Source organism: Labrus mixtus, chromosome 2, assembly GCF_963584025.1.
Source record: "Labrus mixtus chromosome 2, fLabMix1.1, whole genome shotgun sequence".
Lineage (NCBI taxonomy): Eukaryota > Metazoa > Chordata > Actinopteri > Labriformes > Labridae > Labrus > Labrus mixtus.
Window position 1 is genome coordinate 35,468,166 of NC_083613.1, and position 16,001 is coordinate 35,484,166.

A 16,001-nucleotide genomic window follows, 5' to 3' on the forward strand; every position below is an offset into this window, starting at 1 on the left:
TTTTCATCAGCTCAAAACATTTGATCTTAATGCTATGATGTGCTTTTGAACCAGCTTAACAAAGTGTATAAACTCCCCTCCACAAACATGTCCTTGTTGTTTTTGGCCGCCAGGGAGAGGTTAGAGGATAATTTGGTCAACGCCATGGAAACCTGTGACAACGACCTGGGAACCGGCCAATCTGCAAACACCAAACCCACCCTGATGTTTAAAATCGCTTCAAGACGTAAGAAACAGAATTTGAAGGCGGAGGTTATCAGAAAATCAAGACGGAGAAAAGGAAATACTACTTTTGTTGCTTTTATTTTGAAAAAAAAGAAGGAAGAATTGTTACATCTTTTGTCAGATAAAGAAAATAACTTGGAACACATTATTCATTCATCCATTGGTGTGTAACTTATAGTAAACACTCGTGATCAAAAGTAAGACTTAAGACTTTATTGTCCCCATGGGGAAATTCCTTTCCACAGTGTGATTTCTGTCCAACAGACAATTCCCACCAAAGAACATGCAAAAAACACAGTCCTTTTGCGGCTTTTAGTTCAGGGCAGCTATAACAGCAGGGATCAGGCCCAGAGGATCCAATATGGAGCCTTGTGGAACACCACTTTGTATTTTTATTTTTTTTAAGATTTATTTTTGGGCTTTTTGTGCCTTTTTTTAATTGAGAGATAGGACAGTGGCCAAAGTCGGAAATTAGGGAGTGAGAGAGTGAGGAATGACATGCGGGAAAGGAGCCACAGGCCGGATTTGAACCTGGGCTGCCCGCGTTGAGGACTACAGCCACTGATCCACCAACTCCCCACCACTTTGTATTTTTAAGCTAAAACATATCAGATCAAATTGGATGTTTTGCTTTCTTCCGTTGAGTTAGAGTTCAAACATTTATTGTTTTTTATAGATAACTTTATGTTAGCCAAACACAGAACACAGCGATCTTAAGTGTCAAAGGACTGAGATAGGAAAAGTGCAGCACAATTCTTCCTCATTACTCATAGCGCTATATTATTTTATTATCAATAATGCTGAGTCTTTTGGGATTTCAGAATATGTTTGAATGGATGAACTTATAAACTTGTTCTCTGTTGATCTCAGTATTGATAATCAGTGATTGTGTTTCCTGTCAGGATATCGGACGGTGGACGCTCTGCTGCAGCGGATGTTTGAGGCCGATCTCGACCCCGAAGACTTCGCTGAGACGGACGACCCTGAAGCTCAGAACAACAGAAACTTTGCCAACCCCACGTTCAGCTCTGTGTAGACTTTAATGTAAAATATATATAAAGGGAACCAGATTCTATCATTTATGTACATTTTTATACTCCTCTCAAATCGGATGTTAATCCAGTGCAGTGTGTCAACAGTCATATCTAGTGTTATATTTTTATATTTCTGTCCAGTTGCTCTGTGTTGAAACAGAAAATCAGTATTTTTCACATAAAGATTATTTGCACGTGTCATCTCTGAGAGTTGTAATGTCACACTGCTGCTGTGTTTCAGGTTTATATAAACGCTGTAAATCTGCTCTATTAAAATCATTCTTAATGAGCAGTGAATGAAAAGAGAACTCAAAGTGAAGATCTTGAAGGATACAGCCATCATGCCTCCTGGTCTCAAAGACAGGACATGAATGTTTTGTGTCACAGTGAGCCCTGAGTGAGATCTGTCGCATTCCATGATCTTATTTCAAAGAAAAATAAGACTACAGTGAGCTCTCAGGTTGTCTTAAAATGAAGGTCAAAGCGACTGTAAATTGTGTTTACAATAGACATCACCTGGGCCTATGTCTTCTACTACTTAGAGAATAATGTACAAGACAGAGTTATTTCACACACAATTCATATCTTTCAAAAAATAGACCACTTACATTGAAAGTCTATATATATATATATTTTTTTTAAATAAAACATTTGAAAAACTAACCATAGCTTAGCTCGATTTCCTTTTTTTTTTTTTTTTTTTTTAGCAGAAATGGTTAAAGAAGGGTTCCAGCTCGCTATCAGTGTATACAAGTTGCTCTTCTTTTTTCAAACATTGTAAATTAAGAATCTTTAATCTTTAGACAGTAGGAACTGCTACTGCCTTTAGATCTCCTAACACTGAGTTAACACAGCATAATGATGTAACTGCTGAACTACTAAATCAGAATCAGGGTTTATTTCCAAGTACATTTACACATAAAGGAATTTGACTTGGTGTATTGGTGCTAAACAATTAAGAAGGAATTAAAGCAGAACTAGCAACAACTTAAATAATACAGTATAAGAAGATATTACAATAAAATAGAATTAAAACAATGTAAAATATAAAAAATAAAGCACAGAGATTTAGGAGTGGGTCGTACAGCTTGAACAGACTCCCGGCCAGCGGGGGGCGCTCAGGAGCTGCAGCTTTGAGATGGAGACAGAGAGAGGAAGTGTGTGTTTGTGTTGTGTGCGTGTGTGTGTGTGTGTGTGTGTGTGTGTGTGTGTGTGTGTGTGTGTGGTGCTGATGCTGGAGCGATGGAGCAGAGGGAGTGGAGGATGCTGCTGCTCGGCTCCGGACAGAAAACAACATTCAGGTAAGAAAACAACAAACAAACATCAGAACCGCGAAAACGAAACGAAGCAACCGCACAAAGCGTGAAAAGAGCCGGAAACGTAGGTGACGAGCTGTGTGTGTGTGTGTGTGTGTGTGTGTGTGTGTGTGTGTGTGTGTGTGTGTGTGTGTGTGTAGAGCCTCCGAGGCCACACTGACCGTGTTAAAGAAAGCCTGCTGTGGCTCGATTACAGCATCCAGTCAAAATAAAGAATGAATGAAGTCAGAAAGCTCCGTGGTGCTGTGTTTACGTAATGTTTATACGGTTATTAAATATCCTCAGATAAATAAGATGGAAGATGTATTATCATGATTTTCGTTAAATGTCCCCCTAACCCTAACAGAAATGTATTTCAGGTCATTTAGTGACCTTCACTGTCCAACCTGTACAGGAAAACAAAGCCAGTGCAAAAGGACAAGAAACTGAAGTTCTCCCAGTGTCCACTTGAGGCTGTTTCATGAAGTGAGTTAATCCCCATAGAGCCCGATGTTAAAATGTACATTTTACAGCACAAATAAAAATGTTCTTGTCCATATAACTCGTTTCTTTTTTTTTAAATAAAAAAAAGAGGTGTGGGGGAAATTTGATATAGAATAGAATAACTTTATTTGTCATTGTGACCTTTATGAAGTGCTAGAGATGAAAAGTCTTCAAGTTCTGCATTTATTAGATTAATAAGAAGTTTGATGACCTGACTGACAGGTCGGCGCTCTTTGTCTGTTTTCTAGATTGACAAAAAGTTAGAAAGAGGTCGGTAGAGTCGACATTTCCAAAGACGAGGTCATCATTGTTTGTTAGGGTTCAAACCGCCTCTTCGGGAAACCAAGACCGCGTCCATGTTTTATAAGGTCGACGTTCTTTAATAAAGTGGATTCTTCTGTCACCAAGGTGCTTTAAAAGCTTCAAAAATCGAATTTTCTCACATTGTTGATTATTTTACCTTCTACTATGATCGTCAGAAATATCCTTTATATTCAGAGGTGTTCTACCTTTTTTTTACACTTACGTGTTAGAAACCCTGATTGGTCATTGCATTTGCAACTTTACAGAAACGTTGCCAAAGATTTCTGCAATTTGGTCAACACCTGTCAGATATGACTCAAGATGTGTTTCTGTAAAGCTTCTGCATGATTGGATAATATTCATCATTAAAATAAACGAGGTCGAATAGTTTAAATAAAATCCATTAATTTGATATTTTGGTTTTAAAACATATGATCTCTGATGTTTTACTATTGAAAACTGGCATTGCTTTAAAATAAGTAACAATAATAATAATCTTTAGTCCTATCATAGAGAGAGAGAAGCTGTGGTCCAATTGGTTCTTTTCCCCCTCGGTCCTTTATGGGTCTCATGTGTGCAGGACTCTACTCCCATCTGAAGTTCACAAATACAGGATTGTTTTGGCAGCTCAGGACTTCCAATCAGGTAAAACTTTGAAATGAACAAAGTCAAATAAACAACTTCCTTGCTGGGCATCAGATGACGTTTTATTTTGAAGGCCGGATGTTGTGATTGTGCGTGATGACGCGGGTTTGACGCAGCTGGATGCGGAGCTGCAGTGCGGACAAACAGGAGCGGAGAACCTGACACCCACAGACCGCCAGCCTCAACCGGGTCTCTGGATCTGTTCTGTCCCGGGTTACATTCCTGGACCCGGTTCAGCAGGAGGAGGACTAATCTAGACCTGCATCCTTACCTGCAGAGACCCGGAGGAGGACTCGGACCCGGACAGCATCGCGGACTCTGAGGGGGATTCAAATCGGATTGTTCGTTTTTCTGGACTCGGTTGGTTCCGGTCTTTTAGTACCGGAGGAGGAGGACACGGTCGGGTTCGGTACAGAGGACTGTTAGAGGACTTAATGGTGGTTTAGTCCTGCGGGAGTGTGAGGCCCGAACCCCGGCCCCCCCCCCCACAGGAACGGTGGGTTTTCTGGACCAGGACGGTTTGTGCCGGAATAAAATCCCAGATGAAGATAACCAAAAGGCGGAAAAGGAGCGGACGGTGCGCCAGGTAGGCCTGAGCTGGACCAGGTGTGTCCCGGGCCGTGTGTGTGTGTGTGTGTGTGTGTGTGTGTGTGTGTGTGTGTGTGTGTGTGTGTGTGTGTGTGTGTGTGTGTGTGTGTGTGTGTGTGTGTGTGTGTGTGTGTGTGTGTGTGTGTGTGTGTGTGTGTGTGTGTGTGTGTGTGTGTGAGTGAGAGATGCGTTTTGAACAGAATGTGTTCATTCGGACCCAGACTGATCCGGATCATCTCTAATTCCTAACCCGGGTCAGTCCGGGCCAGATTTATTGATCGGCAGGATGCGATGGTGCGCATGCGCATCGAGGACCCATGACTGTGCACTGCAGAGAGGATTCAATATGGGTGATGCAGAGGGAGAGGGAGAGGGGGAAGGGGGGGGGAGAGCGGAAGTGTGCTGCTGAAACATTGATGAATTATTTGAATGAGATTATTTTGACAGATTTATAAATGTGATGATGACACTTAAATACAGATTCTTCTCTTTTTAGAATCAAACATCAGTTAAAGGGTCAGCACAGAGAACAGAGAGACTGGGAGGGGCAAAGAGAGACTGGGAGGGGCTAGTGCCAAGAGACTGGCAGGTTAGCATGTTAGCGCTAAACTTTCCAGTATTTCTTTCACAGTTTAAAGAATAGTTCTGACATATTTTAGATAAAACTGAATATTCAAAATGTTTTCTCTTTTATTTCTGTTATATTCTAAATCCAGTGGAGGAATGTTTCCTGGTGCTCCATGTGTTATTAAGAAGTGCTGCTGCTCAGTGTGGCCACTTGTGGTACTGCAACAAAAACATTTTCTGATTAAACGACATTTACAAGGAAAACTGGTAGACTGACCATAGTGGACCCTACAGGACACCTCACATAGTGGTCTTTCTCTGTACAGAGGACACCTCACATAGTGGTCTTCCTCTGTACAGAGCACACCTCACATAGTGGTCTTCCTCTGTACAGCCAATGTGGTTTAAATGTTCTATGTGTTTGTGAATGTGCCATCATGTCGGATAAGGTACATCAAACACTTCCCATCTGGTTCGCTGATGATATACTTAACCAGGTGTATGACGACCTGTCCCTCCATGCTCCGCCCCCCTGTGATGTGTGCAGGTGGGGCGCCTGCAGTGGTCTCTGGTCCTCCTCTTTCTCCTGGTTAACTGTGCCCTCTGTTTTGGCTTGTAGGCTAACACAGGAACAGGAAGGGTTTTGTCCCGCTCAGGATTTGTTGTAAGCCGTCAGGTTTTCCGGGAGCTCAGAACTATGGTGAGCTCTGACTGACTTCATCAGATCAAAACTTGAATGATGCAAACCCGGCTTCTGGCAGAGCACCCCTCCCCCCCCCCCCCCCCCCCCCTCCCCCCCTCAGTAACAGATTGGTAGATTTGTAGATGAAGAAGAAGAAGAAGAAGCAGCAGTCTGAGGTTTGAAGGTAGAGAAAGTGTCTGTCGAGATGTTTCACTCTGATCTGCTGCTGAGACGCTGCTGGACCACCGAGTTCCTCTGACTTCAGTTACACTGCACGACTCATTACTCAACCTGAATTATACTAAAACAACAACAACAACAACAAACAACATCAACAAACAACAAACTACAACAACAAACAACACTTCTATGTTGATCTAAAATATTCTGCATGTTGTTACACAATCCAATAAAGTGACATAAAGGAAGGATCAGAACCAGACTCATGTTGAACAGACAGAAACCTGGATCAGAACCAGACTCATGATGAGCAGAAAGAAACCTGGATCAGAACCAGACTCATGTTGAACAGGCAGAAACCTGGATCAGAACCAGACTCATGATGAGCAGAAAGAAACCTGGATCAGAACCAGACTCATGTTGAACAGACAGAAACCTGGATCAGAACCAGACTCATGTTGAACAGGCAGAAACCTGGATCAGAACCAGACTCATGTAGAACAGACAGAAACCTGGATCAGAACCAGACTCATGATGAACAGAAAGAAACCTGGATCAGAACCAGACTCATGATGAACAGACAGAAACCTGGATCAGAACCAGACTCATGTAGAACAGACAGAAACCTGGATCAGAACCAGACTCATGATGAACAGAAAGAAACCTGGATCAGAACCAGACTCATGATGAGCAGAAAGAAACCTGGATCAGAACCAGACTCATGTAGAACAGACAGAAACCTGGATCAGAACCAGACTCATGATGACCAGAAAGAAACCTGGATCAGAACCAGACTCATGATGAACAGACAGAAACCTGGATCAGAACCAGACTCATGTTGAACAGACAGAAACCTGGATCAGAACCAGACTCATGTAGAACAGACAGAAACCTGGATTAGAACCAGACTCATGATGAACAGGCAGAAACCTGGATCAGAACCAGACTTATGTAGAACAGACAGAAACCTGGATCAGAACCAGACTCATGATAATATTTATTGATATTCAATATTTAACTAATACTTGGTTTTATTTTTACTACATCACTTTTCAACCTTTATGTTATAAAACCATACTACAGTCACAAAGCACAATACGACATGAAATAACACTATAGCAGATCTGATTGGCTGTTAGCCTGCTGTGTAGACTGTTGCAGTGTATTGGGGGAACTCGGTGGTCCCGTCCTCTGCAGTGATCGGCGGCTCAGCAGTGTGTTGAGGCCTTCAGCAGGTTTCACTGCATTTGCAGTGATACAGAGACTCCCAGCTGATGATGATGCTGTTGTATGGCGGAGATGTATCACTGCAGGTGCAGAGAAGGCTCCTCCTCTCCCTCCAAGTCCGTCCAGTCCTCTATCTGAGCTGGTCTGACTGGAAACACGGCGGACACTCTCCATTATTTCTGCAGTCCGCCTGAGCTCTGCATGCACTGAAGACGGCCCATGGCATTGCATGCAGAATAGCATGGTTTGGGGACTGACATGCATCACTCTGAAATTTTACACACACACTGACAGAGAGCTGACAACCGTTCATGGAAAGAGTCCGAGTCGAACCCAGAGTCAGGTTCAGAGAACTTACGAGAAGCTTTTAGACAGAGTGAAATACAGACCAACACATCCAATTATAATCTGACACAGTGCTCAGGAACTCTGGTCCATTGTATTTGGAATAAATCTCAATCAATCCTAATTTTATCTGCAGGGAGCGTTTAAATCTTTCCAGGGACTCTAAACCGGCAGGCTCAGTGCCTTTGACAACTTGCCACCTCAGTGAAATGAACAATGAATTTGGTTTTCCAACTATGTATCTCATGTTGAACTTCTGTTCCAATGAGGTCTTCCTCTCAGGCAAAGCTCAGCCCCAGGATGTTTGATCCCCAACACGTTACAACTCAGAACGGTTTTCCTGATACAGACAATTACTGTCAGGAAGTCCTACAATTCAGAAATATTCTTTATTGGCAAGTTGTGTCAATATAAGAAACCAACAGGTTTTAAGTTCCCCAAAAAGTAAAAGTAGACGATATGGCTTCCACTAACATCTATCTTTTTGTGATGCAATGAAGACCAGTGATGGTTGGTAAACTTGATGGTACTCATAGAGTCAGAAATAGTGTTAGAGATACTCATAGTGTTAGAGAGATACTCATAGTGTTAGAGATACTCATAGTGTTAGAGATACTCAGTGTTAGAGAGATACTCATAGTGTTAGAGATACTTATAGGGTTAGAGATACTCAGTGTTAGAGATACTCATAGTGTTAGAGATACTCATAGTGTTAGAGATACTCATAGTGTTAGAGAGATACTCAGTGTTAGAGAGATACTCATAGTGTTAGAGATACTCATAGTGTTAGAGATACTCAGTGTTAGAGAGATACTCATAGTGTTAGAGATACTTATAGTGTTAGAGATACTCAGTGTTAGAGAGATACTCATAGTGTTAGAGATACTTATAGTGTTAGAGATACTCATAGTGTTAGAGATACTCATAGTGTTAGAGAGATACTCAGTGTTAGAGATACTCATAGTGTTAGAGAGATACTCAGTGTTAGAGAGATACTCAGTGTTAGAGATACTCATAGTGTTAGAGAGATAATCATAGTGTTAGAGAGATACTCATAGTGTTAGAGATATACTCATAGTGTTAGAGATACTCATAGTGTTAGAGAGATACTCATAGTGTTAGAGATACTTATAGTGTTAGAGATACTCAGTGTTAGAGAGATACTCATAGTGTTAGAGATACTTATAGTGTTAGAGATACTCATAGTGTTAGAGATACTCATAGTGTTAGAGAGATACTCAGTGTTAGAGAGATACTCAGTGTTAGAGATACTCATAGTGTTAGAGAGATAATCATAGTGTTAGAGAGATACTCATAGTGTTAGAGATATACTCATAGTGTTAGAGATACTCATAGTGTTAGAGAGATACTCATAGTGTTAGAGATACTCATAGTGTTAGAGATATACTCATAGTGTTAGAGATACTCATAGTGTTAGAGAGATACTCATAGTGTTAGAGATATACTCATAGTGTTAGAGATACTCATAGTGTTAGAGAGATACTCATAGTGTTAGAGGTATACTCATAGTGTTAGAGATACTCAGTGTTAGAGATACTCATAGTGTTAGAGATATACTCATAGTGTTAGAGATACTCATAGTGTTAGAGAGATACTCATAGTGTTAGAGATATACTCATAGTGTTAGAGATACTCAGTGTTAGAGATATACTCATAGTGTTAGAGATACTCATAGTGTTAGAGATACTCAGTGTTAGAGAGATACTCATAGTGTTAGAGATACTCAGTGTTAGAGAGATAATCATAGTGTTAGAGATACTCAGTGTTAGAGAGATACTCATAGTGTTAGAGATACTCAGTGTTAGAGAGATAATCATAGTGTTAGAGATACTCATAGTGTTAGAGATACTCAGTGTTAGAGAGATACTCATAGTGTTAGAGATACTTATAGTGTTAGAGATACTCATATTGTTAGAGATACTCAGTGTTAGAGAGATAATCATAGTGTTAGAGATACTCATAGAGTTAGAGAGATACTCAGTGTTAGAGAGATACTCATAGTGTTAGAGAGATACTCAGTGTTAGAGAGATACTCATAGTGTTAGAGATACTCATAGAGTTAGAGAGATACTCAGTGTTAGAGAGATACTCATAGTGTTAGAGAGATACTCATAGTGTTAGAGATACTCATAGTGTTAGAGAGATACTCATAGTGTTAGAGATACTCATAGTGTTAGAGAGATACTCATAGTGTTAGAGAGATACTCAGTGTTAGAGAGATACTCATAGTGTTAGAGATACTCATAGAGTTAGAGAGATACTCAGTGTTAGAGAGATACTCATAGTGTTAGAGAGATACTCATAGTGTTAGAGATACTCATAGTGTTAGAGATACTCATAGTGTTAGAGATATACTCATAGTGTTAGAGATACTCATAGTGTTAGAGAGATACTCATAGTGTTAGAGATACTCATAGTGTTAGAGATATACTCATAGTGTTAGAGATACTCATAGTGTTAGAGAGATACTCATAGTGTTAGAGGTATACTCATAGTGTTAGAGATACTCATAGTGTTAGAGATATACTCATAGTGTTAGAGATACTCATAGTGTTAGAGAGATACTCATAGTGTTAGAGATATACTCATAGTGTTAGAGATACTCAGTGTTAGAGATATACTCATAGTGTTAGAGATACTCATAGTGTTAGAGATACTCAGTGTTAGAGAGATACTCATAGTGTTAGAGATACTCAGTGTTAGAGAGATACTCATAGTGTTAGAGATACTCAGTGTTAGAGAGATAATCATAGTGTTAGAGATACTCATAGTGTTAGAGATACTCAGTGTTAGAGAGATACTCATAGTGTTAGAGATACTTATAGTGTTAGAGATACTCATATTGTTAGAGATACTCAGTGTTAGAGAGATAATCATAGTGTTAGAGATACTCATAGAGTTAGAGAGATACTCAGTGTTAGAGAGATACTCATAGTGTTAGAGAGATACTCAGTGTTAGAGAGATACTCATAGTGTTAGAGATACTCATAGAGTTAGAGAGATACTCAGTGTTAGAGAGATACTCATAGTGTTAGAGATACTCATAGTGTTAGAGAGATACTCATAGTGTTAGAGATACTCATAGTGTTAGAGAGATACTCATAGTGTTAGAGAGATACTCATAGTGTTAGAGATACTCATAGTGTTAGAGATACTCATAGTGTTAGAGATACTCAGTGTTAGAGAGATACTCATAGTGTTAGAGATACTCAGTGTTAGAGAGATAATCATAGTGTTAGAGATACTCAGTGTTAGAGAGATACTCATAGTGTTAGAGATACTCAGTGTTAGAGAGATAATCATAGTGTTAGAGATACTCAGTGTTAGAGAGATACTCATAGTGTTAGAGATACTCAGTGTTAGAGAGATAATCATAGTGTTAGAGATACTCAGTGTTTTAGAGATACTCATAGTGTTAGAGAGATAATCATAGTGTTAGAGATACTCAGTGTTAGAGAGATACTCATAGTGTTAGAGATACTCAGTGTTAGAGAGATAATCATAGTGTTAGAGATACTCAGTGTTTTAGAGATACTCATAGTGTTAGAGAGATAATCATAGTGTTAGAGAGATACTCATAGTGTTAGAGATACTCAGTGTTAGAGAGATAATCATAGTGTTAGAGATACTCAGTGTTAGAGAGATACTCATAGTGTTAGAGATACTCATAGTGTTAGAGAGATACTCATAGTGTTAGAGATACTCAGTGTTTTAGAGATACTCATAGTGTTAGAGAGATAATCATAGTGTTAGAGAGATACTCATAGTGTTAGAGATACTCAGTGTTAGAGAGATAATCATAGTGTTAGAGATACTCAGTGTTTTAGAGATACTCATAGTGTTAGAGAGATAATCATAGTGTTAGAGATACTCAGTGTTAGAGAGATACTCATAGTGTTAGAGATACTCAGTGTTAGAGAGATAATCATAGTGTTAGAGATACTCAGTGTTTTAGAGATACTCATAGAGTTAGAGAGATAATCATAGTGTTAGAGAGATACTCATAGTGTTAGAGATACTCAGTGTTAGAGAGATACTCATAGTGTTAGAGATACTCATAGTGTTAGAGAGATAATCATAGTGTTAGAGATACTCAGTGTTTTAGAGATACTCATAGTGTCAGAGAGACTCATAGTGTCAGAGAGGTACATTCCAGTTTGGTCTGGTTTGGTTCGGTAAACTCTGATCTTGCTTGCGTGTTTATGCCTTATTTGGTAGTGGGACATTAAGATGGCGTCAGCTACGTAATAGCGTAGGGCAACAATTGGGAATGTACAGCATTTTGTTTTCTTTTTTCTTGACCTGTGGCTCTTGGGCAATATCAATCAACAGACTGCGGTGTGTCTATTGCCACCATAAAAGGTCTGATGGGTTCAGATTGTACCCCTACCGAAGGGTAGCAAAAAAGTAGAATGGTACAGATCAGGTGTTTTGGTGCCATTCCCAAATTTTGATAGTGGAAACACCAATAAATGCATACAGTACCTAGGAACTAAACTGGACCGCTTGTTGGAAACTAGGCTGTAGTCTCAAAGAGGTCCTTGTGGCGTCAGAGAGATACTCATAGTGTTAGAGAAGTTCATTATTTGCCAGTGTTCAAGCCTAGATATCTGAGTCGTTATCAGGAAAGAAGGAAAATATGGTCAGCTCATCTGAACCTTTAACTGTTTCTAAACCTCAACTATTACTGCTCAACGCGGGATATCTCAATCCAACTATTTTAGTTTATGGAGTTTGTTGGAAGAGGTACCATACACGGGATTGTGTATTACCTGCCAGGCTGAAGTCACGGCAAAGAATGACCCGCTTTTGACCAGCAGTATCATGTGAAATCTGATGAACAATTTCTCAGATGTGAACAAGCTATTGTGTCGTATAACAACTATTGTGTTTTTGACAGCTTTCTTAATAAATTTGGCAACATTTATCTTTCTCAGTGAAGGGTCAGCGTCTTCAAATTGCAACAATACTTTTTCAAAAGTACAGTAAACATGAAGATTCAACTAGCAGTTTGTTAGCGTAGCTTAGCATAAAGACCAGAAGCAGAAGTAAATAAACTCCTCAAAAAAAGTTTGGAAACGTTATTAATAATACTAATTGGTGTTGTATTTTATATCGTTGGTAAGCCTGATTAGTGACCATTACAACGAGGTATAGCTTCTAAAAGGATCGTGCATTCGTGGAATGTGCAACACAGCTAAGCGTGTGGGTAGCGCCCAAAAAAATGTGCCAAAATCCCCTGCAATATTCTTCTGTTGGTATTCACTCCTGTTTGAGCTTCAAGTGCTGCCAGGTGTGTGTCAGTTACAGGTGTATAACTGACAACTGATTGGCACCTGATTAACAGCTTGGGCGTGCTAGAGTGACCAACACAACCACGCTGGTTGACCTTCAACAACTCATGGTTGAGGAATGTAACCAGGCTGGTGACCAGCATGAGGAGGAGGGGCCAAGCTGTTGTGGCCTCGTATGGATCATCCACACGCTACTGAGGTCCATGACAGTGTTAAATGAATAAAGTGTAAAAAGCTTATTACTGTGGGAGAGTGCAATCATCCATTCCACCAAGCAACTCAAAACAGGAGTGAACCAACAGAATAACATTGCAGGGGATTGTGGCACATTTTTTTTGGGCGCTACCCACACGTTTAGCTGTGTTGCTCATTTCATGAAAGCACGATCCTAACAAGTTATTCCTCGTTATAAAGGTGAGTAATCAGGCTTTGCAACGATATAAAATACAACACCAATTAGTATTATTAAAGGGGCGAAATAATTGACAGAAATAAGGTTTCCAAACTTTTTTTGAGGAATTTAGTCTGCCAAAAGCAAAGTAAATGCACCCACCCGCACTGAGTACTCAGGTTTTTTAAGGGACTTGTTTTGTGTCTTAGAAGAGTGTAACAGATCTAACATGTTATCGGTTAGCGGTAAGGTGTATTCAGACTGAAAGCTAAGCAAATCTGTTTTTATGGCTAAACCTCTCATTTGAACTAGGCAAGATGTTCCCTTGCTTCAAGTATTAATGCTAAGCTAAGCTAAGCTACTTTTGTAGCCTCAACCCCCCCAATGTGACAGATCATTCCTTTAAAATGTTTTACTTGCAGAAAATTGAACGGCACAAAGTTTGTGGTTGTAATCTTAGTTTTTAGAGCAGTCCCTTGTATTTTAAGTTGACCCCCTAAGAGATGGGTGGGGTCATGCCAGGTGGTCTAGCTGAGCCATGCTGAAGGTTGTTAGTTTAAAAACCAGCTTGTTCAGGTCTCTGGTGATCAGGTCGACGGCTGAGAGCAGAGTGTCCAGCTGCTTCCTCTGCACACATGATATTTGCTCTAGTTACAGCAAATACCATCACCCCCCCCTCAACCTTGCGCCCCCTTCCTCCACCAATCCCCCCTCCCCCCACCGGCCTGTAGCCTGATCCAGCTGAAGAATGGCTTCTAATGGCAGCAGCCATCTTTAATGCCTGTTGTTATACTGACTGTCCCAGCACAGGGCTGTGGTCACACTGGGAGCCCCCTAGTACCAATTATGATGTTTTTGCTTACAGACCGCTCTGCCTCCCCCCTCCTCTCTCTCTCCTCCCTCCCCACTCCCTCCCCCTCTCACAGATAAATGGCTCTTTTAAGTTGGGAGCTGCTCGTGTTCTGTCTGGCTGGCAGATGCAGTGCCTAGTCCCCGGCCTCCAGGACAACGCCAACATGAACGGGACGTCCGAGCAGGCCGACATCCTGCCGCCAAACTGCATGGTCAAAGACCGATGGAAAGTGGTGAGTCAGGAACCACCCTTCAACTACATACCCCCCTCCACCTCCATCCCCACCTCCATCTTCATCTCCATCTTCATCTCCATCCCCACCTCCATCCCCACCTCCACCTCCATCCCCACCTCCATCCCCATCTCCATCCCCACCTCCATCCCCACCTCCATCTCCACCTCCATCCCCACCTCCATCCCCACCTCCATCTCCACCTCCATCCCCACCTCCATCTTCATCTCCATCTTCATCTCCATCCCCACCTCCATCCCCACCTCCACCTCCACCTCCATCCCCACCTCCATCCCCATCTCCATCCCCACCTCCATCCCCACCTCCATCTCCACCTCCATCCCCACCTCCATCCCCACCTCCATCTCCACCTCCATCCCCACCTCCATCTTCATCTCCATCTTCATCTCCATCCCCACCTCCATCCCCACCTCCACCTCCATCCCCACCTCCATCCCCACCTCCATCTCCACCTCCATCTCCACCTCCATCCCCACCTCCATCCCCATCCCCATCTCCATCCCCATCTCCATTCCCACCTCCATCTCCACCCCCACCTCCATCCCCACCTCCATCCCCATCTCCATCCCCACCTCCATCCCCACCTCCATCTCCACCTCCATCCCCATCCCCATCTCCATTCCCACCTCCATCCCCACCTCCATCCCCACCTCCATCTCCACCTCCATCCCCATCCCCACCTCCACCTCCATCTCCATCTCCATCCCCACCTCCATCCCCATCCCCACCTCCATCTCCATCCCCACCTCCACCTCCATCCCCATCCCCATCCCCATCCCCATCCCCATCTCCACCTCCATCTCCATCTCCATCTCCATCCCCACCTCCATCCCCATCCCCATCTCCATCTCCATCCCCACCTCCATCTCCATCCCCATCTCCATCCCCACCTCCATCCCCACCTCCATCCCCATCCCCACCTCCATCCCCACCTCCATCCCCATCCCCACCTCCACCTCCACCTCCATCTCCACCTCCACCTCCATCCCCATCCCCATCCCCACCTCCACCTCCATCCCCATCCCCATCCCCACCCCCACCTCCACCTCCATCCCCACCTCCATCCCCATCTCCACCCCCACCTCCACCTCCATCCCCACCTCCATCCCCATCTCCATCTCCATCCCCACCTCCATCCCTACCGCCAATCCCCACCTCCATCCCCACCTCCATCCCCATCTCCATCTCCATCCCCACCTCCATCCCCACCTCCATCCCCATCTCCATCCCCATCCCCACCTCCATCCCCACCTCCACCCCATCTCCACCCCCACCTCCATCCCCATCTCCATCTCCATCTCCACCTCCATCCCCACCTCCATCTCCACCTCTGTCCCCATCTCCATCTACATCCCCACCTCTGTCCCCATCTCCATCCCCATCTCCATCTACATCCCCACCTCTGTCCCCATCTCCATCTACATCCCCACCTCCATCCCCATCTCCACCTCCATCCCCCCTCCACCTCCATCCCCATCTCCATCTCCATCCCCACCTCCATCCCCATCTCCACCTCCATCCCCCCCTCCACCTCCATCCCCATCCCCATCTCCACCTCCATCCCCCCCTCCACCTCCACCTCCATCCCCACCTC

At 42.8% G+C, this 16,001-nt stretch overlaps 2 protein-coding genes across 7 annotated transcripts in view; both read left to right on the top strand.

Moving 5' to 3' along the window:
• The window catches only part of tpcn3 (two pore segment channel 3), a 36,976-nt gene extending 35,054 nt beyond the window's left edge, over window positions 1-1,922 (top strand). For both annotated transcript variants that reach the window (XM_061063833.1, XM_061063826.1), the window contains 2 exons: window positions 114-226; window positions 1,128-1,922. In XM_061063833.1, the coding sequence (XP_060919816.1) occupies window positions 114-226; window positions 1,128-1,261 (247 nt within the window). In that variant the 3' untranslated portion in view covers window positions 1,262-1,922. The remainder of the gene's footprint in view (window positions 1-113; window positions 227-1,127) is intronic.
• A 515-nt stretch (window positions 1,923-2,437) lies between these two features.
• Window positions 2,438-16,001, top strand: part of ttbk1a (tau tubulin kinase 1a) — an 87,319-nt gene continuing 73,755 nt past the window's right edge. Inside the window, exons 1-3 of one of the 5 annotated variants that reach the window (XM_061063886.1) lie at window positions 4,017-4,592; window positions 5,781-5,861; window positions 14,228-14,386. In XM_061063886.1, coding sequence (XP_060919869.1) covers window positions 5,859-5,861; window positions 14,228-14,386 — 162 coding nt within the window. In that variant the 5' untranslated portion in view covers window positions 4,017-4,592; window positions 5,781-5,858. Of the gene's footprint in view, window positions 2,561-4,016; window positions 4,593-5,780; window positions 5,862-14,227; window positions 14,387-16,001 lie in introns of those variants that run through there. The other 4 variants (XM_061063877.1, XM_061063904.1, XM_061063896.1 and 1 more) reach the window with 4 other exon arrangements.